Source organism: Podarcis bocagei (assembly GCF_964188305.1).
Source record: "Podarcis bocagei genome assembly, chromosome: 1".
Lineage (NCBI taxonomy): Eukaryota > Metazoa > Chordata > Lepidosauria > Squamata > Lacertidae > Podarcis > Podarcis bocagei.
In genome coordinates, this window is record NC_138125.1 from 133527537 (window position 1) to 133553961 (window position 26425).

At 47.2% G+C, this 26425-nt stretch overlaps 1 protein-coding gene across 2 annotated transcripts in view; it reads left to right on the plus strand.

The window, feature by feature from the left end:
- The first annotated feature begins 562 nt into the window (after window positions 1–562).
- NRP2 (neuropilin 2) overlaps window positions 563–26425 on the plus strand; it is a 259454-nt gene continuing 233591 nt past the window's right edge. For both annotated transcript variants that reach the window (XM_081208808.1, XM_081208809.1), the window contains exon 1: window positions 563–1067. In XM_081208808.1, the coding sequence (XP_081064934.1) occupies window positions 995–1067 (73 nt within the window). In that variant the 5' untranslated portion in view covers window positions 563–994. The remainder of the gene's footprint in view (window positions 1068–26425) is intronic.

The following is a 26425-nucleotide window of genomic DNA, read 5'->3' on the forward strand; positions in this document are numbered from 1 at the left end:
CCTTTCTGTCTGACATGCACATGCCGCTCTGCCTGAAAAGGCGGCGAGCGAGCCGAGAGGCAGGCAAAGCGAGGCGACAGGGCGCCGGCAACGCTCAGCTCCGGAGGGGGAAAGCCGCGCAAAGCCCAGGAGGAGGAAGGAGCAGCAGCAGGAGAAGCAAGGCGGCGGCGGCGGCAGCGGCGGCTTGGAGCAAAACTCGAGCGCCAGCCCGGGGATTTCTGCATCTGGAAGGCGGCGGCGGCGGCTGCAACAGCAGCAGCAGCAAGCAGCACTTTCTCCTTCCTTCCCGGCGCTGCATCCGGAAAACGCCTCTAGCGTGAAACTGACCACCACCAGCAGCAGCCCTTGAGCGCAAAGGGGCAGCAGGCGGGCGAGGAGGGACAAGGGACATCGCCGGACTCCGGGGCTTGGGTAGGAGGAGGAGCAACAGCAGCATTCGCCAGACCCGTTGCCATCTCGCTCCGGATTGTGTGCGTGTGGACGTCCATCTGAGGCTGAGCCCGGCTGCTGGCGATGCCCAGGCGGCACCTTTCTGTCGGCGGCTCGGCTCGGAGCGTTGGCAGCGCCGCGGCGCTAAAGGGAACGCCACTTTGAAGAACTGGCGCGCTCTCCCTCTCCTGCGTAAAGGCGTGCGCGCGTGCGTCTCCGCCTTGATCCCCGGCGCCGTGTGCCATTCGGGCGGGTGCGCGCGGCTTCCCGAGCAGCTGCCTGCGCCCTCCTTCCTCTGGCGAATGTGAGGAGTTTCCCTCCGGCGTCCTGATCCTTTTTGGAAGTGGGTTTTGCGCGCGCGCGTGAGTGTGTGTTTAAATCAGCGAGCGGCGCGCAGGGAGCACCGAAGGGGACTCGAAGTCTTGGCGAAGGGGAGTCTCCGGCTCGGTGTCCCTTCGGAGAGGAAGAGGACGAGAAGGGAGTTGCGAAGGAAACACCTCGCATCGCCGAGCCCACGCCGCTTGGGAGGAATCGCCCTTCTGCCGCCGAACATTTCCTCCCCAAAATGGATACGTTTCCTCTCCTCTGGGCACTTCTGGTTCTCCACCTGGTCGGATCCGGAGTCACGGGGCAAGCAGGTAAGGCAAACCAGAGTATTCCCAACGTTCATGTCAACGATTTCGTATTTGAGGGGTGTGGGTTGAGGGGGAGGGGGAGCGAGCGAGCGAGCGAGCCCCCTTTGCGCCGCCAAATTTCTCCAGTGGATCTGCTGACATCCACGAACCCAGAACTCTTCTCCTTCCCCCAAATCCAACTTTCACCTCCAGTAGAGTTGGCTGTAGCGTGGATGCTACGCCTTGCAATAGGCAGGAGGCAGGCTGTTTAGGATTTCCCTTTTATAATGCTGTTGTCACATATGGAATAAATCAAAGGTCTGAAAATACTACAAAGTCTCCTCGACTTGCAATTTTTCCGGGGGCGGAGGCAAGACTCTTTTTCTTCCACCCCCACCCCCGTCACTCCGCTTATGCGGAGCGTAATTCCCCGGAGAGCTGCCCAGAAGAGCTCTCTATCTTTGAGCAGAAAGACATAATAAATCATTTATACGTTTGGGATGCATTTTGCAGATTCCCCACGTTTTCATCTCTTGCAAATGAAAAGAGGGAACCAGCGGGCTTCCAGAAGTCGAAAAGCTGGTGGCGTTTTCTGAATACAGTTGAGGAGGAGAGAGTAAGAACATCACACCTTTTTCGCCTGGTATCTGACAGCTGCAGTAACTGGGGAAAGTGCCTGTGTCTCCCAGCCCCTACAACACCCCGTCGTGTGGCTTTGCTTAAAGGGGGAGAGAGAGGCAGAAAAGAGCCCGCTAAAGAGAAATCATTATCAGCAAAGCGCAGACAAACAGGCAGCAGGACAACCTTGCAAAGTAGGATGTAAACTTTTCTTGGTGGAGCTGACCAACCCCCCCCCCCAAAAAAAAAAGACCAACAGGCGGGGGTGGAAGGAGAAATAAGTAAGACAAGGCCATGCAGAGATAAGGAGAGACTGTTTTCCCCAACCCAAACCGCAATGAATTATTATTACCAAAAGTAAAATGGTCTTGTTTCTTTAAAAACAAAAACAAAAAACCTCCTCCTCCAGTCTTGTTACTGAAAAAGGAGTCTGGAGCTAATCCCCGCTTACTGGCGAAGAGGGCGCACTAAACCCGTCCGCCTTAATTACTCCACCGGAGAGCTGACACTCATTTCCTCCGAATTAGCCACCGAGCAGGCAGTGAAAACTCAGATAAGGCAGATTAGAAGCAAAACAACAGGATTTGGGAGAGGGAGGGAAGACGAGCGAGGCAGTACCAGCCTTGGAGAGGCGCTCAGAAGGCAAGGGAATGATGCTCGTAGCCCGCGCTATCCCTGCAGCTTGGGGCGAGTGGTCGGCATCCCCGCCGCGCGGTTCCTTCTTCTTAGAAGCCAGCCCCGCTCTGTTCACTGGGGCTTCCTTGCGAGAAAGCGTGCTAAGGATCTCAGCGGCGCTTGCCTGCGCACGGTTACGCGCAAGCAAGCCTCTCCGAGCTCTGTGGGGCTGGCTGACCCCCAGGTAAACTGCGCCCACCACGGTGCCAAGCGTAACCTTAGCCGGTCATCCTCGCGCGAATCCTGGCGAGGGGTACGCGTGTTTAATTTTGCTTTAAAAAACAAACAGACGAGGAAACCATTTTGCTGATGAGGAAACTAGGGTGTAGTTTGAGCCGGGGATCTCCAGGCCCCGGAAATCAAGTCGGAGGGAGCGGCCCTGAGCATAAGCAGAGTGCCTTTCTCGCAGAGCACCTCGGCCAACGCAACTAAGAGGCGGAGAGCGCGCGGCCTCCGCGTCAAGAGGCTGGGCTCCTTAAGTCGGTTTGAGCCCCGGCCCCTCTCTGAGACAAGGAAGGCATGGCGGAAAACCAGAGAGAAAACACCCCCTAGGCGAGATCTGAACCCATGCCGCACATCGCAGGCGGCGGTTCCAAAGTGTTAAACTGGACAGCTTTGGCACCCCGTGGGTGTTTGTCTGGCCACAGAAACCCCTGCCAGCATTCAAGGGCGGCGGCGGCAGCCGATTGCAGCAAGGCAAGCGAAGCGTTTTATTGGTGGGTGGGCGGACGCCCTGTTCTAAATGCAGGCTGTATATTATACCCCCCACACTTATTTTTCTCTTTGTATTTCTGGACGTTCTCCCCCCACCCCTCCTCACTCGTTTCACGCCTAGCTGCAAAGCCTCCGGCCGGTCCCTTGGCCAGGGCCGCGTGCGTAAAACGCCCGGCGCCGAGCGAGCGCGCTCTTCCCGGGTCTCTCCCGGCGGCGGCGGCAGCGGCAGCGGCGCTTGGTGCGGCGGGCGCAGAGCGTGCTGCACGCCGCCAGCAGCCGCAGATTCTCCCTTTTGGCAAGGCTTGAACCTTGCGGCAGTGCCCGCCTGTCCTCGGCTGGGCGGCGTGTAAACAAATGCATCAAGTCCCGTCAGGAGAAGCTGGCTTTGCCAGGCTGCTCTTGCTTCCTTCCAGCCTCTCCCCCCCCCTCCTCCGCCCTCTCCACGCCAGCCGCTCTACCATCACTCCGCCCCTCGCTTAAAAACAACCCCGCAGCTTTCCTTTGCAAAAACAACGCCTTTAGGAGAAGTTACCAGCTCACTTGCTGAAGGCAGGGGTGGGCACCTGCGCCTGCCCTCGCAGGGCGAGAGGTTTGCCGGCTTGATCTTTACCCCTGCTAGGGCGAGAGAGAATGGATGGATGGCAATGCCCGCCTGGCCTGCCATGTTTTTTCTCCCTTGTGTGTGGCTAGCTGCAAACTCCGCTCTCCTCCCTGTAAAGACCAGCTACTACAGTATATAGAGAAGGGAGCCTTGCCTTCATACAGATGAATTAAATGATCTATGAAACAAGCGGGATGAGAATGGACTGGCCAAAGAGACCCAGTTGTGGTCCAGGGTGAGGGATGGCTGTATCGCTTTGGTTCCCAAAAAAGGAAAGCATAAAATTGCTTGAAACATGCCCAGGCCTCCACACCCAGCCAAAACAACATCTAGAGGGTAGAGTGTGAAGCATAAGTGTTGGCAGAAGGTTAGTTCAGGGGAAGGAGACTCCGTCTGATTCTTGTTTCTGCCTTTGGTTATCCCTTAAGGGTGTTCTTAACTTGCTTCGGTGGCTCATTTGCTCAGAGTAAACCAGGGCACCAGAGGAATGGAAGGGAGGAAAATAGGCTGGGAGCAGAAAGGGGCTTTGCTCTCCCATTTGGACTGGGGAAATGGGGTAAAAGTGATGCGGGATAATGAAACAGGCTTCCTTGCTCTCCGGAGCTGTTAGCCCTAGCAATCACCTCGGTTTAGCATGCCTGCCTGAAGTCACCTCTGAAAAGCTGATGTGCACACATTCCCAAGAGCTGCTCCAGAGTGGATTTTTGACTCCTGGGGATAAGCAAGGTGGTTGCCGGGAGCTGTATTTTCCCTTGCAAAACCCCCTCTCCTCTAAGTAGATTATGAGCCATCTCATCGCCACTGTGCTGTGGAATCCCTCCAGGGGATCCGCTCCTCTCCCCCACCCCCACCCCGCCAGATGATTTAAGTGAAAACGGCAGGGGAAGCAGAAACATGTGATTGAAGTAATGGAGGCGGGGGGGGGGCAAAGAAAAGGGGAAGCGGGAGTAAAATACAAGCTTGTCCCTGGATTCCTGGCACTCGTGCTGTGCTGCGGAGACGGCTGCTGTCTTGGAGACTGCAGTGGAACCTCTGTTTGGCAGCCACCAAGGCTGGGTTGGAGGGCTTGAGGGACCTAGCAAGCCGCTTTCCCTGAGGCCCAGCACACACAGGCAGGCTGAAGTAAGGGGTTGGGGAGGGCTGGGGGTGTCAGGTGAAGATTTGCAGGCAGTAGTAGTACCCTTGCCTCCCTGCCCAGCTGTTGAGCCCTGGAGAGTACCCATTTAGGCAGAACGCAACAGCTGCCGAGCATGGAAGAGCCTCATCGGAGCTGCCTGCCCCCTTCCGGCTTGGCTCTCTGGGGCAGGCCCCAGAGTTCTTTGTGGGCAGGATCTGTAAGCATGTGCCGGGCAAGCAGGGCTGGCGAGAACTGGAAAGTGTGGCAGGGGGTATCTTGGCGGGTTAATCTGCCACGGCACAAACTTGCTTCCGGCAAGTCAGGTATTGCTTGTCGGTTCCGTGTTGTGCCCTGTGAACCTCAGCAGAAGATTGAGGCGTATATTTTATTGGATTCACAGAATCGTAGAATTGTCAGAGACCCCGAGGGTCATCTAGTCCAACCCCCTGCAATGCCGGAATCTCGACACGCCGTCCCCCCACCCGATTCGAAACCTTACTGGACCTTCTTAGCTTTGCAAATAAAAATGTAATTGCATACCAAAAAAAATGTGATTTTTCTGGGTTTTGAGCATGTGGATGGCTTGCTAGGGCTGCCTGCAGCAGATGTACCTGCTTGTAGCTCACTGCGGGTTGCAGAGATGTGTGGGGGTGGGGTGGGGGGAGAAGGTGAGGTTGCTGAATGGACCAGAGGGCTGCCTTCCTGGCTCAGGATTGGCCGAAGCAGCCTTTGGAGTCCCTCCCAGCACTTATGATTCTGTGAATAAGAAGTATCTCCGTTTGGGCTCTGCAGCTGTGGTGTTCAGAGAGCCCTCTCTGGCGCACGTGGAGAGATTTGCTGGCAGAACTGCAGGTGTCAGGATTCCGTCCCCCGCCGCAGTGCAATGATGTAACTTTTTCTCCCGGCCGCTGTGGGGGGATTTTCTGTATGCTTAAGTTCCAGCTAATGCTTGATGCAAACCAAATGGCATTGCAAACAAGAGTTAGGGAGAGGTGTAAGAACAGGTGGTTCTTCGCGGCGGCTGCTGGAGAAGGCAGCAGCTAACTTTGCTTCCCACGTTGTTCGTGGGCTGAAATGTATCTGCACGTAAAGACTGGCGTGTGGTTCCAGAGGTTTTCTTGTGCTAAGTCCAGTCCTTGTGACCGACTCTCTTTTCCTTTCCTTTCAGGCAGGGAGGGCTGCTGTCCCTGTTTGTAGCGAAGAACAATCTCTTTTTACCACTTGGCATTGATTTGCTTAGGCCGCTGAAGCGGAAACAAAACCCAGGCAATCCATAAAAATTCTATTAAGACAAAGATTACCCACCCAAACAAAATACAAGAACACGGGTAAGACAAATCAGCTCAGAGTCCCTAAGTGGTATCTTTTAATGGGCTTCCCATACAGGATTGAGGCTTATTATGGCTGTGGGAGTTGTAAAGGGTTGGAACAGCAAAGGTGGACCAGTTGGAATGCAAAAAAGAAGACTAGAGATTGTTCAGCCGCAGTAGCTGAGCTGAGAGTTCTAACATCATATAAGAAGGATTTATTAATTTTAATAAGACGGGGGTGTCCTGTGTGAATGTGCCTGGGCAGCATCTGTGTTTGCTGTCCGAAGTTATTGCTGGCTTGTTTGCAGCCTACGAAATGCTGCTGCTGCTTTTAGAGAAACTTTCCTTGCACCAGTTTTGAATGAACTGCCTAGTCCTCAAGGTTTCAGAGATAAATTAGACGCTGCTGGCAAACAGATGTGAAAGCTTTCAGATTCCAGTATGCAAGTAAAAAGAAAAGAAGCCTGCCGCCTTTCGGTATCCGAATTTTCGGCTTTGTAAATTAAAAGACATATTAAGACTTTTCAAGGACTGCTGCAAGATTTCTCCCCCGCCCCCCAGTGGAGCTTCAGATCAAGAATCTGTGCAACATGTCCACCAACTGTAGTTTAGCATCTGCCGTGTTTGTGAAAATGATATGTAGATTGCATTAATTAGATGTAACGATGGTGTGTGGCTCTCCGGCTTACGATATGTTTTCACCACGGCCTTCGGTTCTGCTCAGCAAATGCCCAGCCCTGGCTTTCAGTGTAAATGTAAGGGGTGCTTAGGAAGCCAAGGAAGGGGGGCCGATGTATCGCAAAGGAAACTCCCTCATTCTTGGAGCTGAACCGTTCTTGATCTCTTGCCACCCTCAGGAACAATTTCAGTTGCAAATGAACCTCTGCCTGTTGTTGCTTTTCCCACGTGAGGAGGAAATTGTGGCTAATGCTTCATTTCAGCTGATTGATTTCTCCTTAATACCGGCATAAAGTTAATAGAGGGGAGCAGAGCTGTGATTAAGCTATATCGCCCCAGCCGCTTGACTTAGTTTGATTGAATCTCTGTTCTTTACAAATATAATCAAAGAGGCCCGAAACTTGCTTTGGATGAGCAAAGCTGTTAATGATAAGGAGGAGGAGGAGGAGAAAGGGAGCAGCTTGTAGGCCAACCTGGCGTAATACGGTAGACATCAGTGGAACTACTCCTGTGTAAAAGTTACTCGGCCAGGCGCACCCCCAAGGGTACTCATTCAAGATAATTGAATGTGGTTGAGGATTATATCCTTTAAGGCAGTGCATTCACTCTTTCGGACTTGCATGGGGCTAGTTTTAGGTGGGATTCCCAGCTAATGCCCGTAAATCTAAGACGGTTCTTTATTTGTGAATACAGAATTGGCAGGGTAGCGATGGCAACTCCTGTGTGGCTTAGCTATAACTGTAAGTAAAAGGGGAGTCGGTAAAGAGTTGATTTGCCAAGGCGGGGGTAACGCTTCAAACTCAACCTCCCCGCTTAAGCAAATGTGAAAACTCACAACCCAGGAGAATAGCATGCTTATTTATTTGATTAATTCAATTTAAACATTTATTCACAAACTTATAAAGCGTTGCGCACACACACAATATATATATATATATATGTATATGTATATAGGCACCTTTCACCCTACGAGCTAGGCGTTGGAGGTCCTTTGTTGCTGGTGGAGATTTGTCTTTGCAGCAATTTACGTTTAGTGTTTATTGAAAGCTGTCTGATTGATAGCCCTGGAAGGTGAAGACCAGCCTCCCTGCCTGCTGCTCCTTCCCTTCCCTGCTTCTTTCCGCTCTCTTCAGAAGGAAGTCGGTGGCTTTCTTTTATTGCCCTGGTCCTGACCCAGGCAGACCACATCTGAAGGCGGTGATGGTGGGAGTTTTGTCTCCAGGGCTGTTTATCCCTTGCCCTTCTGGCTCGCGCTTCCAATGTAGCTCTCATAGCAAAGAGGCCATCTGCTGGTTTAGGCATCGGGTGCAGACTCGGAGGAACCCTCGTGGAGTATTCAGTTCGGGGAGATTGCCTGTGCGGTGCTGGTCTTCAAGCTCCAGAACTTGAGCCCGGACTACTCAATTTACTGAAGATAAAGAAACGTCTTGTAACTCAGTGGTTCCCTACCTTTAGAAAAGCATATGACCTACATTAAATCCACAGGGGAAGCAAGGAGCAAGAGCCTGATCCTGTCCCTGTTGCGTCTCCGATTACTGCAATTTGAAGAGATGAAAAGCTACCATTTGGCCCAACCCCCTTGTTACAAGGCAAGCCCACCTGGTCACCTGCGGCTCTGAATCTCAACCCTGCAGCGTGCTCCGGTCAAGAGAGGAGAAAGTTTGCTGGAGAAAAGTGACTAAAGGGCAGAAAAATGTCTGCATGGCATAGCCGTGTGCTGCAATGGGAAAGCAAAAACAAGGCCCTGTTCTGCAGCCCTAAACGTAAAGGGAGCCCTGTCCATTAGGTCCAGTCGCGGATGACTCTGGGGTTGCGGCGCTCATCTCACTTTATTGGCCGAGGGAGCTGGCATACAGCTTCCGGGTCATGTGGCCAGCAGGACTAAGCCACTTCTGGCGAACCAGAGCAGCGCACGGAAACACCGTTTACCTTCCCTATTTATCTACTTGCACTGATGTGCTTTCGAACTCCTAGGTTGGCAGGAGCTCCAGGCCTAGTCGCGCATTCATTTGTGGGGAGCGAGGCTGTGGTTGTAATCTCACCACTGCTGTTGGGTCATAATATTCCTGCAACAGCAGCATGCGAGGTGCAGTTTCTGGCAGAGAAATTCACACTCGCAAGCACTCTGGTCTGGTGTTCCAATTGCACTGCGCTGCTAGGCATGAGAAGGTGTAGGCAGCCATGTTTGTTGAAGGAAGAGGACCAAGCGATGAAGGCCAGGCCAATAATGTGGCCCAACTTGACCGTCAGCACGGATATTTCTGGAAGATGTAACTTGGGGAAGTTCCTTCCCTACTCCAGTTATTCCTCCAGAATGACCAAAAATGCTTAAAACGTACTTTTTTTTATTCCACTGGTTAAATTTGTAGACCACCCTTCGCAGCATCAGAGTGATGCTCTTCCATCAATATCAAAACACACACAACCGATACAGTGGTACCTCGGGTTAAGTACTTAATTCGTTCGGGAGGTCCATTCTTAACCTGAAACTGTTCTTAACCTGAAGCAGCACTTTAGCTAATGGGGCCTCCCGTTGCCGCCGCGCCACCGGAGCACGATTTCTGTTCTCATCCTGAAGCAAAGTTCTTAACCCGAGGTAATATTTCTGGGTTAGCGGAGTCTGTAACCTGAAGCGCATGTAACCTGAAGCGTATGTAACCCGAGGTAGCACTGTATATCAAATGCACAACAGCAATTAAAATAATCAGTTAGCGAAACTACCAATAGGACCAACAGCGTGAGAGCGCTTAACACCAGTGGGTGGTCTTACTGATTTGCTACAGATGACTGGGAGAATGAGATTGATGGGTTTCCGCCAGCAAATGAAAACAAAGCTTCCATCATCCATTCTGCCATTTTGGACTTTAGATACAGTGACAATTCCATAGTTGTGGGGCCACAACAAAGAAGGCTCTTGAACACGTCGCTATGTAGCAGCCCGAGACCACTGACGGGACAACAATAAGAGTTGTCCCTACTGACCACGTGACCCAGAATGGATGGTAGGGGAGAAAGTGCTTCAACAAATACCTGGAACCCCAGGCCATGCGGGAATTTAAATACCAACACTTAATTTGGGCCTGGTAGTATATTGCCCAGGGAAACGGGTGGCGCTGTGGGTTAAACCACAGAGCCTAGGACTTGCCAATCAGAAGGTTGGCGGTTTGAATCCTCGCGACGGGGTGAGCTCCCATTGCTCGGTCCCTGCTCCTGCCAACCTAGCAGTTGGAAAGCACATCAAAGTGCAAGTAGATAAATAGGTACCGCTCCGGCGGGAAGGTAAACAGTGTTTCCGTGCGCTGCTGTGGTTCGCCGGAAGCGGCTTTGTCATGCTGGCCACATGATCCGGAAGCTGTACACCGGCTCCCTCGGCCAATAAAGTGAGATGAGCACCACAACCCCAGAGTCGGCCACGACTGGACCTAACGATCAGGGGTCCCTTTACCTTTACCTTAGTATATTGCCCACGAGTGTAGCTCTTGCAAGAGCTGCAAGGTGTTATATGACTGCATGCAGATGCACCAGGCAATAACTGAGTGTTTTGCGCTAGCTGCAATCTCCAGACTGTCTTCAAGGGTAGCTGAACATTCAGGACTTCCGGGGGCGGCGCGAAACTGTAATGGTGGTCCTCTTCGAGCTCTGAAGAGGGGCTCCGCGGAAAAGGGTCGTTCGCTGCGGCATAGCGACGACCCATCAAGATAAACCACGGGTAGAGTGAGCCCGTGGCCGTGGGACTCGGCGGGCACCAGAAGCTGCTCCGAAAACACAGAAGGGACCCCGTAAGGAGACCCGGAGTGAAGGAGGGGTAGCGGTGCTGTGAGTTCATCGCTCTTTCCGCGGAAGTGAAGCCGCGCGGCTGTTACAGATGAGCGCTGATCCTTCTTCCTAAAATCAACACCAAACTGCAAGCAACATACCCGTGAGTAAAGGGGTTTAAAATTTGGCAAAAGAATTTCGTAAATTTGGCTGAAAGCGGGAGACGAGAAAAGGGAAGTCCGTCTTCCGACATTGCTGACAAGATCAAAGCAAAGCTTTAAAAAGCGGAAAGCGCTTGAAACGGGACTGTGGGAAGTTTTAACTTTTTCGTGCTATCAGATCTGCTTGTTTTTTTCTTCTAAACTGAAGGTGGAAATGGACATTGACTAAAAGAAGTAGTAAATGGGGATCTTCCTCCTATCTTTTTCCGTCTTTGGGCTGTATTTTTAAGGAGCCAGATCGTCGGGCTGCCAGAGAGGGAGACTGTGTCAAACTGCGGAAACAGTTGCAAAAACTTTGTTGGAACGTAACTGTTACATTTGAGCAGAAAAGACTGGATGGGATACTGTTGCAAGCACCTCTTGTGGAACTTTGTTGAACTATAAAAGGTGCCTGGGGAAACTTTGAGTTTTGGAAGGGACTGATGGACTATTGGATTTATTGACTTGAAATAATTTGGAACTTTAATGGCGGATTACTTCCTTCTTTGTCTCTGAAACCTGGTGGCACTCCCCCTACAGGGCTTGCGGATTATAAAATCCTGGGAACTGACTTTTGTTTTGAATTCCACTTTACTGGTTGTTTACTCCTGAATTTGTCTCTTCCATGGAATAATAGACAATCTGACCTTGAACACTGACAGATGTGTAATGAGTGGCGCAGGGAGAACAAGAGCATCTAAAGCTAAGGAATCTAAAGAGGCCAAGGAAAAAGAAAGAGAAAGAAAACCAACACAATTTGTACAAACAACACTGACCCAAGGACGCCGATCGTCGGTTCCAGCTGTACTGGTATCTCAGAGGGAAGGGGAAATAACAGAGAAGTCCACTGAAGAAGTTATGGCAGCAGGTGGGTCAGACACATTATTAAAACAAATATTGGAGCAACTATCAAGTTTAAACCAGAAAGTGGACGACCAGTCTTTGAAAATAGATAAAGCGACCTCTTCGATTCAAAAACTGACCGAACAAGTTTCCCAGCATACACAGGCTATTGAGAATTTGCAAGGAGCAACAGCGGAAAATCGGGAATTAGCTGGAGAAGCAATTCAGAAAGTGGGAGCTTTACAAAAAGAAGTTGAAGAAATTAAAGGAGAAGTCAAGCCCCTGCACAAACAGGTGGGTGAACAACAAATCTATCTGTCAATGGTGGAACTGAAAAATCGCGAGAGCAACATCAAATTGAGAGGCATCCCGGAACTCGAGCAAGGAGACCTGATTGGATACTTGACGCAGGAATTCACGAAGTTCTGGGGTTTAAAGGAGGACACAGACTTCAAGATTGTCTCGGCATATAGACTGGGAAGATTGGTAAGGAAAGACAGATCCAGAGACTGTTTGATAATTTTAAGATCAAAGGAAGAGAGAGACAAGATCCTAGGTTTACACTTCAAAAAAGCAATTGAAATACAAGATAAAAGGGTGGAAATTTATAGAGATATTCCGAGACAGTTGCTGGACCTCAGAGCCACCTACTCAGAACTAGCAAAATTGCTGAGACACAACGCAATTCCCTATAGGTGGGAGTTTCCACAAGGATTATCCTTCACTTACAAAGAAAGGAAGGTTAAAATTAGAACACCTGAAGATAACCAAAAGTTCCTTCACGACCACGGAGAAGATCTCCAAAAAGGAGTGGATTGGCTTCCAACCTTACCAGTACCAATATTGCCTGGAAGCGGGCCAACGCCTGCACCCTCGGGATCTGAGCAAAAGGAAGACACCTCATCCTAAGAACATCTTAATTAGAACAGGATGTCTCTGCAGCTACTTAGTTGGAACATAAATGGCGGGAATTCTCCGGAAAAAAGGAGGAGGATATTTCATATCCTGAAAAAAGAACAATTGGATGTAATATGCCTTCAAGAAACACATGTGACTAGGCTCCATAGGAAAGTATTAATCAATAAAAGACTTGGCCAGGAATTTATCTCATCAGATAAAGTTAAAAAAAGAGGCGTTGTAATTTATGCAAAGGAGAACCTGTCACCAAAATTTCTATTCAAAGATGATCATGGAAGAATTCTCGCAATTGAAATCCAAACACAAGGGGAAAAGATTTTGATATTAGGAGTTTATGCGCCAAATGATGGAAAATCAGAATTCTATAAGAAGCTGCATGAGACAATGATGGACTATTTGGACTATTCTAACATTATTGTGATGGGAGATATGAATGGGGTGGTGTCTACAAACATGGACAAATCCCAAAATCAAAACTTAACAACAGACGGCAGACTCCCTAAAACCTTTTTTGAAATGACAGACAATATGGACTTGATTGACATTTGGAGGACAAGGAACCCCTTGGGTAAAGAAGGAACCTTCTTCTCTGAGGCCCACTTGTCATGGACACGAATTGACCAAATTTGGATATCTAGAGGGCTGGCCCCGAAAACAAGAAAAGTGGAAATCTGCCCAAAAACCTGCTCCGACCATAATGCCTTAAAAATGGAATTGAGACTTTTTCCAACTGGATCCTTCAGGTGGAGAATGAATGACACCCTGCTAAGAGATCAAGAGATTGTTAAGAAGGCCCAAAAAACGCTAAAGGACTACTTTGAAATAAATTTGAATACTACGGTGGAGAAAAGAACAATCTGGGACGCAAGTAAAGCCGTAATGAGAGGGTTTCTGATACAACAGAATACAATAAAGAGGAAATTTTGGAATGGAAAAAAAGAAAAAATTCTAGAGAAAATAAGCGAAGGAGAGAAAAAGCTGAGAACCAAACCAAAGTCAAAAGAGGTGCTAAGAGAGATCAAATTCCATCAAGCACAATATTCGAAACTGATCAATCAAGAGATTGAGTGGAAAATTAAACAAATGAAGCAGAGATCGTTTGAATCAGCAAATAAATGTGGAAAGTTGCTAGCTTGGCAGCTGAAAAAAAGACAAAAGTTAAACACGGTTACAAACTTGGAGATTCAAGGAAAAATAGTTCAGAAACCAGAAGAAATAAGAAAGTGCTTCCACAGATACTTCAAAGAACTTTATGCACAGGGGCCTCAGAAAGAACCGGAAATAGATCAATTTTTGAGGATAAATGGACTACCTAAAATAAGTCAAGATAAAAGATCAATTCTTAACAGCAAGATAACTCAACAGGAAATTGAAGGTGCCATCCAGAACATGCAGCTGGGCAAATCTCCAGGCCCGGATGGACTTACCTCCAAATATTATAAGACTTTGAAGGACTACTTGACACAACCGTTGTTGGAGGTTTGTAACCAGATCATGGAGGGGAGAAAGGCACCGGAAACGTGGAAAGAAGCATTTATCACATTGATTCCCAAGTCAGAAAGGGAAAAGACTCAGCTTAAGAATTACCGTCCCATCTCACTCCTGAATGTGGATTACAAAATATTTGCAGACATTTTAGCAAATAGACTTAAAAATGTACTAAATGAAGTAATTCACAAGGACCAAGCAGGCTTTCTCCCTGGCAGACATATGTCTGACAACACTAGGAACATTATTGATATACTGGAGTTGTTGCGAATTAGAAACACAAGGGCTGCCTTAATCTTTATTGATGCGGAGAAAGCATTTGACAACATTTCTTGGATGTTTATGAAGAAAAACTTGAAAGGGATGGGAGTGGGACGGGGGTTTGAAAATGGACTAGAAGCAATCTATTCAGAACAAAAAGCTAAATTGATAGTGAACAATGTGGTATCGGAGGAACTCCAAATTGAAAAAGGGACACGACAGGGGTGCCCTTTATCCCCTCTGCTATTTATTTCTGTTCTGGAGGTACTGCTGAATATGATCAGGGAGGACCAGTTGGTGCAGGGTATAGTGGTCGGAGCGAAACAATACAAACTGAAAGCTTTTGCAGATGACCTAGTCATTACAGTACAGGAGCCAGAATCTAGCACAAAAAGAGTTCTTGAACTTATTTTGGAGTTTGGTCGGGTGGCGGGATTCAAGCTAAACAAACAAAAAACTAAGGTTTTGGCCAAAAATTTGACGCCTACAGAGATAGAGGGGTACCAGAGAGAGACAGAGCTAAGTGTGGTTAAAAAAGTGAAATACCTGGGGGTATCTTTGTCCACCAAAAATTTAAATCTATTCAAAGATAATTATGAAAAATGTTGGTCGGAAATTAAAAAAGACTTGGATATTTGGTCAAGATTGAAACTTACCTTGTCAGGCCGAATCGCAGCTATAAAGATGTGTGTTCTGCCAAAAATGCTATTTTTATTTCAAACCCTCCAGGTCGTGGACAGAATGGAATGTTTCGGAAAATGGCAGAAGGATATATCTAAGTTTGTCTGGCAGGGCAAAAAGCCCCGAATTAAATTCAAAATACTAACTGACTCAAAAGAAAGAGGGGGGTTTGCCCTGCCGGATTTAAGGTTGTACTATGAGGCTGCAGCCTTCTGCTGGCTGAAGGATTGGTTTTTGTTGGAAAACACCGATGTCCTAGATCTGGAAGGGTTTGACAATGTTTATGGTTGGCATGCATACTTGTGGTATGACAAGGCGAAGGTTCATAAATTGTTTAAAAACCATATTGTCAGAAAATCAATTTTTGCCGTCTGGATGAAGTATAAGGACTTATTAGAAAGCAAGACCCCGAGGTGGTTATCACCAGTGGAAGCCAAGATTTCTAAAAAAAGGCCCAATATGGAGGCCTACTGGCCAAAATATTGGGAATTGATTGAAAGAGTTGGAGATAATTGGAAGCTCCAAAGCCAGGACAAACTAAAAAATAAGGTGCGAGATTGGTTACATTATGCTCAAATTCAAGAGGTATTTAAAATGGATAAAAAAGTGGGTTTCCAGTTGGAGAAATCGAAACTGGAGACGGAGTTACTAGAACCAAAGACTAAGGTACTTTCGAGGATGTATGACTTGCTGCTTAAATGGAACACACAGGATGAGACAGTTAAATCTGCTATGATAAAATGGGCACAGGATGTAGGACACAACATTATGTCTGAGGACTGGGAAAGGTTATGGAACACCGGTATGAAATTCACGGCATGTAGTGCCTTGAAAGAGAACATTATGAAAATGGTATACCGGTGGTACATGACCCCAGTCAAGCTGGCTAAAATATATCATCTTTCTGATAATAAGTGTTGGAAATGCAAGGAGGCAGAAGGGACATTCTTTCACCTCTGGTGGACCTGCCCGAAAGTAAAGGCCTTTTGGGAAATGATACATAATGAGCTGAAAAAGGTATTTAGATATACCTTTTCTAAGAAACCTGAGGCCTTTCTTCTGGGCATGGTGGACCGGAAGGTGCCAAAGAAGGACAGAACCTTGTTTATGTATGCAACCACAGCAGCTAGGATTCTTATCGCAAAGTTCTGGAAGACACCAGATTTACCCACACTGGAGGACTGGCAGACGCAGCTGATGGACTACATGGAGTTGGCAGAAATGACTGGCAGAATTCGAGATCTGAGCGAAGAAACAATGGAGGAGGACTGGAAAAAATTTAAGGACTATTTGCAAAAATATTATAAGTTGTTTGAATGCTAAGAGTGTGCACGATTAAGAAACGTTATGCTTCTGCAATTTATTTAAGTAAATGATAAAGTAAGTATTGATGGGAAAAAAACGAGACAAATTAGAAACAAAATATTATGTTTATTAAGAGTGTTAAAACTAAATTACAAATTTTCAAAGTTGGTAACATAATAAATTTAAAGGTATAATAAGATGGGAAACAAGATAACAAATTGCCGAACTGGCTAGAACAATGAATGCAATGCCGAGAGGATGTGAGGAGGTCCAAAAGCGAATTGTCGAAGGACGTTATGAAAGTTTCTTAACTTTTTCTTCTTTTTCTTTACTTTTCTTTATATATAAAAAATGTTTCTTGCATGTTGCTATGTAAACAAATCTGTTAACCTATGGAAAGAAACGCAATAAAAATTTTTATAAAAAAAAAAAAAAACAAGGGTAGCTGAACATTCAGCATTGCAGTAATCTAAACATGAGGCTTAATCTGGCAAATATTTGTGATCCTGGAAGGCCATAGCTGGTAACAGGCATTCCTCACTTCTAAGGCCCTTTGTGCTTTACTAACCATGCTGGATCCAGGACTCAGACTACAGACCTGCTTCTTTGAGAGGAGTGCAACTGTGTCTAGAACAGACTACAAGCAAATTCCCAGAGTGCCTCCCTCTTGTCACGATCAAGCGTCAGTTTATTGGCTTGTAGAGCTGGGTGTCATAGGGATGGCACTAAGCTCCAAATCCATGGATGGCCACAGCACTGGACAGAAGAGAACCCTGTGAGACCCCAGGCAAGATTGCTAGGACTCCAGACAGGAGTCATACGATACCACCTGCTGGAACCAGCCCTCCAAGGAGCAGTGGGACTATCACAGGAGGATCCTGTGGTCAGTGGTATGAAAAGCTGCTGAGAAGAATAAGCAGGATTGTATCCCGCTCCTCTCTGTCCCAAGATAGGTCATTGGCCCGAGTGACCAAAGCTGTTCTGGTCCCCAAACCAGATCTGAAGCCAGATTGAAATGGGTCAAGATAATCAACTTAATCCAAAACACACCTTGAATAACAAAAGAGGGTGTTGGCAGGTGGTGAGCTGGTGTTAAGAGTCCATGAAGGTTCCTCTTAAGGAAAAGGACCACTACCACCTCTTTGAACCTTCAAGGAAGAAACACCCTCTGCCACAATGAGGCATTTATCACCGCCTGGGCACACTCATCAGTCCCCACCAGCTAGTTTTGAAAAGTGAAGGCGTGCAAGGTTCAGGGGAGCATGTAGTAGGGTGGAACTCTCCAAGCATCTTCTCAACATCCTGGGAACGTAATAGGCGACAGTGACCCCATACCGCATGACCAGGCAGTGCCCTTGACATTTTGCTAGGACCTGGACTAATTGTAGCGTCAATATCTGACCGAAGGTGAGTGACAAGACAGAGAAGGGAAGGGGAACTGACTAAAAACATCGCATGACCTCTCCACAAGCAGGGAAGCTGTACAGTGCCAGTGCATCTTGCACTGATGCATCTTGGAAGAGAGAACATCCCACTTCCAAGGGGCTACCACTGAAAAGGCCCTCACACATGCCAGTGCCCCGCAAGCCACATTTGGGTGGTGTCACCAGGAAAAAGCCCCCCTACCCTGGCTGATCTTAGCACTCGGACAGGTTGGTTATAGGAGAAGGTCCTCCAACAGAGCTTAAGTTGATGATAAAGCATGGATGGGACATCACGTGCAAACTCCTTGCTGCCTTGTGTGAAGTCTGGAGCGCCTCAGAAACAACCAGCCAGCTTTATTGAATTTCCAATTTTGAAATGGGAAGTTGTTCAGGACAATGTCCTCCATTGGCGATGTAAATGTGTTAATACCTGTATCCCAGGTTTTTAAGCTGCCGGTGGTATATGAAGCAGGTCTGGTGGCCCCTGTGCCCTGTTCCCCATTTTGTTTCATTCAAATAGGAGGCAAGGGAGGAGGGTATGTTTGTACTTGGGACCAGGCAGGTCTGGCCTCGGCTTTGAATCCCATGGCCTTGTTAGGTGGCTTCAGCGATAATCCTTCTCTTTCAGCCTCAGTTCCCCATCTATCATATGGGAATAATAATGGCTAGTCTTGCTGGAATGCATGGGGTATGGAAGGGAGTGATAACGATGATGCATTTTGCACAGTAAAAATGTTACATCGGATGATGATTATTAATAACTAGAAACCAATGGCTGGTTGGAATCAATACATGAAATTCTGCACTCCTTTATCTCCTCCGCATCCCGTCTTTAACCAGCGCTCTGTTCAGCAGTGTTGTTGCTGTGTATAAATAGCTGCTTCTTTGTGTCGGGTGGAGAAGAATGAGACATCTGCATTCTAACCCACCTCCCACCAAACCCCCAAAGGCAAAATCTGGAGTATGAGACTCTTAATCTCTTTTTTAGAGTTTATTTTTGGGTTTTCGGGTTTACAAACAGTCACAAAGGAAACAAATAAGATATAATCAATAAATTCCCTCCTCCACTTTTGTGGGTCTTCATCTCAACCTTTCCTCTTGCATCTCATCTGTTACTTCAGTTCTATCAAATCTTTAATTAACCCATAAATGAAACTCTTAGTCTAGGGTCATGGGTCTGAGCCCCACATCGGACGAAAAATTCCTTCATTGCAGGGGTTGGACTAGATGACTCTAATGGTCCCTTCTAGTTCTATAAGCCTGTGATTCTGCACTCAATGTACATCCCTGAATTCCTGAGAGGGCAATCCTTAATTAATATATTATTGTTGCTCTGCAAATTCTCACCAAACTATTTAACCAGCTATAAATTGTAATGTGGGAAGCTGGATTTTTCCAAATTCAGACATGCCTATTAGATTTTTTTTTGGGGGGGATATTAACTTTTTAGTGATGTTTCAAGGATGGAGTCCTTGATATTGTTGGATATGCACCTGTAAGTTTTCCAAATATTGAGGATTCTTTGGTCTCAGAAATGCCCAATGTCTTTCTGAAGAAGGATGGGAGAAATTCAGAAACTGTTGACTCTTTTAAAAAATGAGGGGGGGGGGCAAAAGTTGAGAAGCTGTTAATAATGCAATCCCAGAAGGCCCAAATGTATTACTATATAATTCCAAGAAATTGGAATGTATATATTAGAAAACGCACAGCTCCCTCGTGCTGTTTCTCTTGAGTCCTCCTCTCTCCCATTCCAACCCTGCAGTTAAGCAACATTTATAAGCACAACACATTACTGCATGAAAGGCTCAGTATATTTTACAAGAACAAATGTAAACATTCCCAGCAAATCTACTTCAAGTAGCTTTCTTTGCCAAGTGCCGCTGCCTCACTGTGGGAATGAGTGAATAGTTACATTTAAATAAATAGGAAACCAAAAGGAAGCAGTCCTCGCTTCCTTTGCTTGCCAGCACACGGGTGTGTAAGGCAGGAAACGGCGGGGGCCTGTTTGGTGGTGCGATGAGGATGTGATTCAAAACCAATCGGTTTGGAATAAAGTTCCATTGAAATCAGTGTGACTTAAGTTTTTAGGGTAGTCCTGTCGGTCATGGCAGAATCGCAGTGCGCACTTAAGGATGTTTGAAGCGTTGGCAAATGCAACGAGATTTGCTCTATTTAAGTCTGTAAGCAGAGGTTGGATGGTCGACAGTCATGGACGATCTAGTTGAGATTTCTGCTGTTCAATCCAACTCAGTTCTGTTAAAGGAACTACAGTGGTACCTCGGAAGTCGAATGTAATCTGTTCCGGAAGGATGTTCAACTTCCGAAACATTCCATTTCCAAGGCGTGGCTTCTGATTGGCTCTTGCAATCGGAAGAGCCAATCGGAAGCCTCTTGTCTGCCGCGCTGGATATTCAGCTTCCGAAAAACATTTGAAAACGGGAACACTTACTTCCGGGTTTTCTACGTTTGGGAGCCGAAACATTCGGCAACGGAGACGATCGAAAACCGAGGTTTGACTGTAGAACAGAACGGAGACAATCTCTTTGCAAAATACGACAAGGATCTTAGCCCAGTGAAAGCAGAATTGTGTCTAGAACTCATAGAATTGCAGGCTTACGTTATTGTTTTGCAGCCGGTCATGTTCCATTAAAGGTAAAAGGACCCCTGACCGTTAGGTCCAGTCGTGGACGACTCTGCGGTTGCGGTGCTCATCTCGCTTTACTGGCCGAGGGAGCCAGTGTTTGTTCGCAGGCAGCTTCCGGGTCTTGTAGCCAGCATGACTAAGCCGCTTCTGGCGAACCAGAGCAGTGCACGGAAACACTGTTTACCTTCCTGCCAGAGCTGTACCTATTTATCTACTTGCACTGATGTGCTTTCGAACTGCTAGGATGGCAGGAGCATGTTCCATTAGGAAGAGGCAAAGTTTATGAAGGTTGCAAACCTAGACGAGCAGAGGAGAGGGTAGCGGCCTTAGGTTATTGATGTCTGGAGAGAGAGAAGAGGAGTCCTGGGTGGAATTCTTGACTAGATAGGAACAGGAAGTGGAATTGCTTCAGTTTGCTAACTGCTGTCTTATCACGTGGTACCTTATAAATGAAATCACTTCCCATGTTCAGCTGTGATTCATCTGGTTTTCAGTCATCTGTGGGCTGGTAAATGTGGGTCTTCCTGTTTTGTCTTCCTCCTGAACTGTGGCCCTCTTTCTCACCCACTGCTATGCCATTTTTTTAATTGGGCCCCTGCCAGTCTCCTGTTATTTGAAATAAAGGGGGGGGGGAGGTATTGACCTAGTGCTGGATCTGGTAATTAAATCCTAATCCTGTTTATATCGGTCGGGCTCCATCATCAAAGAAATGAGTGCGATATCCGAGATACTGTAATGTGACTTCGCTACATAATCTAGCAGGAGATAAAGATAAATTGTGACAAGGAGGAAGCCCTGACTTCACCACAGATGGCTTTGGTAATTAGCAAAGCAGAGTAAGAAAACATGCTGGAGGTAGATAAATTTATGTCAAAATCTGGTGTGTTTGAAAGCTTTCCTCCATTATGAAAGCCTGTCTCAGCTCCCCAAAGGGATGTAAGATGAGAAGAGGAAAGAGTTTTAAATAGACAATAATATGGTAATGTACAGCAAGAGAAAAATGCCTTCTGCAATTTCATATACGTTAAAAAAAAAACCTTTTAAAAAATGAGGAAAACAGTGCAGCTGCCAATTTGTATGTAGTCAAGCAAACAGTTAGGACATCAGTTTAAGGTAGCCCATTGGAGATGAAGGATAAAAATCAGGTGTTTGTACACAACTGGGTGTTGTTGTCATCTCCCTGGGCTAGTTAGAAAAAGGAAGGGGAGGGTGGAAATCTGGGTGACCACAGCAGAGATATTGTTTATGCAGCTCTGAGCAATGTGCACTCATAAAGACTTTGAAATGTTTTGCTAAAAGCTAGTATTTTTAGAAATGGCTCCACTAAATCTAGCAGAACATATTGCTGCAGAGAGAGAGAGGCAGGCCAGCAGCAAATATTTTGTACACACTAACTGGTAAGTTTGGCTCTGTGGCTTCCGAAATCCTGGTACGGAGGGGATTTGCTTTTTTAAAAAAATTGGAAATGAGGAATTGCAACAGGAAATGGACAGCTGTCGGAAGCACCGCTGAAACAACCTAGCCTGCCTTTAATTAAGAATGTTAATCAACTTTATGAAGTCAGCGATATTTGCTTTGTTAACTTCTCTAGCCTGGAGTTAGGGATAGCTGCAAAAGCAAGGAGACAAAATTCCCCATATGGTTTAAAATGGGCTTGGCCCTGATTCGGAAACTCCTGATGGTGCCTTTTGTTTAGACTTGTCACCTTCCTTGTACCCCAGAAACTCTGTCCACGCCTGAACAGCTCTTTGAATAGCTGGCAAATGGGCTTTTTTAAGGTGTCCAGGCTTCCACAGGGGAGCATAACCAGTGCTTTTTTTCTGGGAGTCCCCATGGGTAGGCAGTGCCGCCCCCCAAAAAATAATATTAAAGGTGTGACACTTACTGTAATAACTTCATGGTGAGTACTTTCCTCCAAAACACTTGTAGGACCTGAGAGAGTTGGATGTGCCTGCATAAATCGCTCTCATTCAAAATAAGTGAATTTTTAAAAAAGTGCTTTAACTGTGGCTGTCTTGAACCCCAATTTCATAAGGTGTGCATAATAAAAGTTGTGTAGGAAAAACAGCATCACTTAATGCGTTTCTCAGGGAAGGCGTCTTAATACTGGAAACTGCTGCTAGAGTTTTGCCAAAGGAGTGCCTTTTAGGAGAGATGGACGTAGGCAGCTGAGTGGATTATGCATGTTAAACCCTTTTCTGTATTATATTTACAACATGTTTAAGATACGGGAGTGAGTTTTCTCACACCCACGTGGCATTGGAACAGCTCTCGGTGGCAGCCCCATCTGGTCAGCAGTAGGCAAAGAAAAGTAAATGAGCTCATGGAAGACTCCTGCACGACAGTAAACTACTTCTGAGTAGACATGGCTAGCACTGTGCTGTAATTCGGATTTTTCTCGTCGTGAAGGAGAGTGACGGTACACAAAAGAGCAGCTCCCATATTTTGTCAGACATTGCCTGTGCACTTTCAACTTTTGCAGGGCTAGACACTTGCGCTCTCTCTCAAAACTTTTTTTAAAAGAAAACCTTGCTATTATAGATGAATTCCACATAATTCTAGCACCGTGTGCTTTGGGTGTGTGGCCATAGGGATATGTATAGATCAACCTCAAGGCTTCACCCAGAAGCCACTTCCCTCTCTAGAAGACAGCCATTGTGTGCGCATACATAAGTTAAAGAAATGAATAAGAATAAGGAGGAATTTGCTTTGGTTTCCTAACAGGATTCCAGAGCAGTTGAGTTTCAGGACACAGCGGCCTTGTTCCGCCGATAGCCTTAGAGGAGAAAGCATCCTTCATAGGGTTTAGGAAGCTGTCAGGTTCAGATAAGCCCGGGATCCTATCCTGTGGGACCCCCAGTAGTATTAATAAGGAAAAATTAATTTTTAACAACTGGGATGGCTGCCAAATCATGTGACCTTTAGGCAGACCAGCTGCGGTATGAAAACAAATTGCAGATATCTAAGAACCTGGGGGTGGGAATGCAGGGGTTTTTTTGGGGGGGGGTGGGACAGAGAAGGATCCCATCTCAAAGCAGACAATTTATCCCTTATGATGGAGGAAGGGTGCAGTTTTGTCCTAAAGGAGAGAGAGAGGAAAAACACCACCAACAAACTGGAAATCTGCTAAAGCCTCTCTCTCTCTCCGCTCAGTGATGTGCTGTTTCCGATACAAGCACTGCATCCCCCTTGAGGTCCCAGATTACAGTAGTCTAATCCGGAAAGTGTGGCTCGATGACAGCCAAGGCACACCCAAGGGAGAGAGGGGGCAATAACCAATTTCAGTTTCCCCCTCACCCTCGCCGCAGCCCTTTGACACTTCTAATTAATATACTTGCAAGCCAAAGGAGAATTGGGTTCTTTGCAAAAGCAGCATCAACCCTCAAAAACAACTTTTTTTAAAAAACAACAACTCTCCTTTCCCCACATCCTGGATTCCTGCTAGCCATGATCGGCTATTGTAAATCACTGCAGCTCCTGTCATGTTTTTAATACTGGCGCTTAGCAGAAGCACGAATTCTTCTAGTCACCATGTTGTAAAATAAAGGGCTTGAGACCCTTTGAAGTCAAAGTCAAATTGAACCCTCAAAGGACCGGCTCCAATGGCCTTGTGCTTCTTGATGTGTAATTGCAGACAGAAAAACCACACACACACACACACACACACACACACACACACACACACACACACAAGTGAGGTAGGAGTTTGCCTTAATCAAGTCTTCTGGAATGGGCTGGCATCCATCAGTGTATACTCTCAAATACGAGGTTTTTATCCTGTTTTTGTTTCTCCTCTATCGAAGTCTCTCCCAGTGTGGGAGGGCGTTTTCCTCTGAATCGTCAACTCTCGGCATCGTGTTCTTACATGCTTTCCTCCCCTAACACTTTATGATCCTTCAAAACAGCTTATCTCCAAGCTCAGATAAGAGGCTGGCCCACATATTGGGTAAGTGGGATAAGGGGCGCCATCTTGGGCCCAATACACTGTGGGTGCCCAATGTCTTCAAGCACTGCGCCGCACTGTAATGACATCGCGGGGGAACGGCGCAACTAAACTGGGGCCTGCACCTCCACTGTTGGGCCCCCAGGGTGGAGGTGCAGGCCCCAATCTAGTTGAGCCCACAGCCAAAAAGGGGGTGCCTGGACCCCCAGGGTCCCCTGGAGGTGGCACCAGTAAGTGGGATTCTTGTCCCTTGACCCAGACTCGTCGTCCGCCAGGAGGCATTGCTGCCCTTGCCATCCGTTACAATCCCAGGATGCTTTGCCAGTATTGGGGGGGGTGCAAGGGAAAGAAAGGTTCTCTGTGGTTGCTAGGAAACTATGATAGACAAGCCAATTCTCCAGCTTTGATCACCAAACTCCTGATTTTTAGGTGAAACCGCTGCCCTCCCCTTCTATCTTCCATTTCCTTGCAGGGCCAGGCCAGGACATTTTGCTGCCTGAGGTGGAGCAGAAAATGGTGCCCCCCCAACCCTAATCCAAGGTGCAAAGTACCCATGGCGGGTCAAGTGATTTTGGCACCCGAGGCACAAAATTCTAAAAAACCATCTCCCTTTCCCTGGTGGTAAAAACGCAATAAGAACAACTGTTATTTCTAAAATTTGCACTTCTTTCACAACGTCCAAAATCAAGTTGCTTCCTCGCTCCGCCTAATGGGAGGGCCACCCCCGATTTCTTGGCACGCTTGCCGTTGTCTGCGCACACGATCTCCTGCCGAAGATTGCCAAAGGGTTTGGATTGGGACCTGAACATTTAGGCAGGCTGTGAGCTAAGCGATTGGGAGGAGCGATGGTTCTCCGGCCAGAACTGAGGCTTTTGGTGGTGTCGAGGTTCTGGGCCGAAAGCCACTTTTGTAATATTTTGAAACGTTTCTGGCTCTTGAGGAAAAGGCCTAGGATGGGGATAGCCAAAGTGGTGGCCTCCAGACGTTGATGGATTCCAAATCTCATCAGCGCCAGCCGATCCTATGCTCCTAACGCTGTGACCACACCATGCTGAACTGCCCCCTGCCTTGCATTTCCCCTTGTTGGCACTGGCGGCCATGGGCAGCATTGAGAAGGCCAGGAGAGCAACATATCCTCACCTGCCTAGGCCTAGCTGGCTACTACGGTGGTACCTTGGTCCGCAAACGCCTTGGTAGTCAAACAACTTGGAATCCAAACACTGCAAACCACTTTTTTGGGAGCCGAATGTGCTCCATTTTGAGGGCTACACTTCCATTTTGAGTGTTATGTCTGGTTTTGCTACTGTGGTGCCTCCGGTTAGGAACTTAATTTGTTCCGGAGGTCTGTTCTTAAGCTGAAACAGTTCTTATCCTGAGGCGTGCTTTCACTAATGGGGCTTTCCACTGCACGCGCATGCGCACATCTCTGGCGCACAATTTTCACTCGCATCCTGGGGCAGAGTTTGCTTCTAGTAGCAACTACTTCCGGGTTAGCGAAGCTCGTTGCCCGAAGCGTTCGCAAGGAGGATGGTACGTAACCAGAGGTACTGCTGGACTTGCATTTTTTGTTTTTCCTGCTCTTTTTTGTTTTGTTTTTGTGACTGTGGAACCCAGTTCAGCTACTGTTTGTTTGTTTGTTTGTTTGATTGTGTGACTGCAGTACATTGTTTATTGCTTTCATTTTATGGATCACTAGTCTCGTTAGATAGTAAAATTCATGTTAAATTGCTGTTTTAGGGGTTGCTTTTAAAAGTCTGGAACGGATTAATCCATTTTGCATTACTTTCTATGGGAAAGTGCGCCTTGGTTTTGGAACGCTTTGGTTTTGGAACGGACTTCCGGAATGGATTAAGTTTGAGAACCAAGGCACCACTGTACTGATCGGGGATGTCTGGGCAAGGCAGTGTTAGAAACTCAGATATATAAGCTAGGTGTCAAATGGCTCCTTAGACCAGGGTTGCAGTCACCAAAACAGAACTCCTAGTTGCCATTTGGGGGCTAAATAAAAGTCATATTTTTCAGTATGACTTTTGGGTTTCTGAAATTCATTCCGATGGATAGAATTCTAGAGGAAGCAATGCTGGCATTCGAAAACAGTCAAGATCCGAGGATCCCCAGGGATGAACCTCCAGAGGGTGAAACGTCAGGCGCCATCCTGGTACCCGGGCATCTTCACTCTGTCGCAAGTGGCCGATAGCTAGGTGCA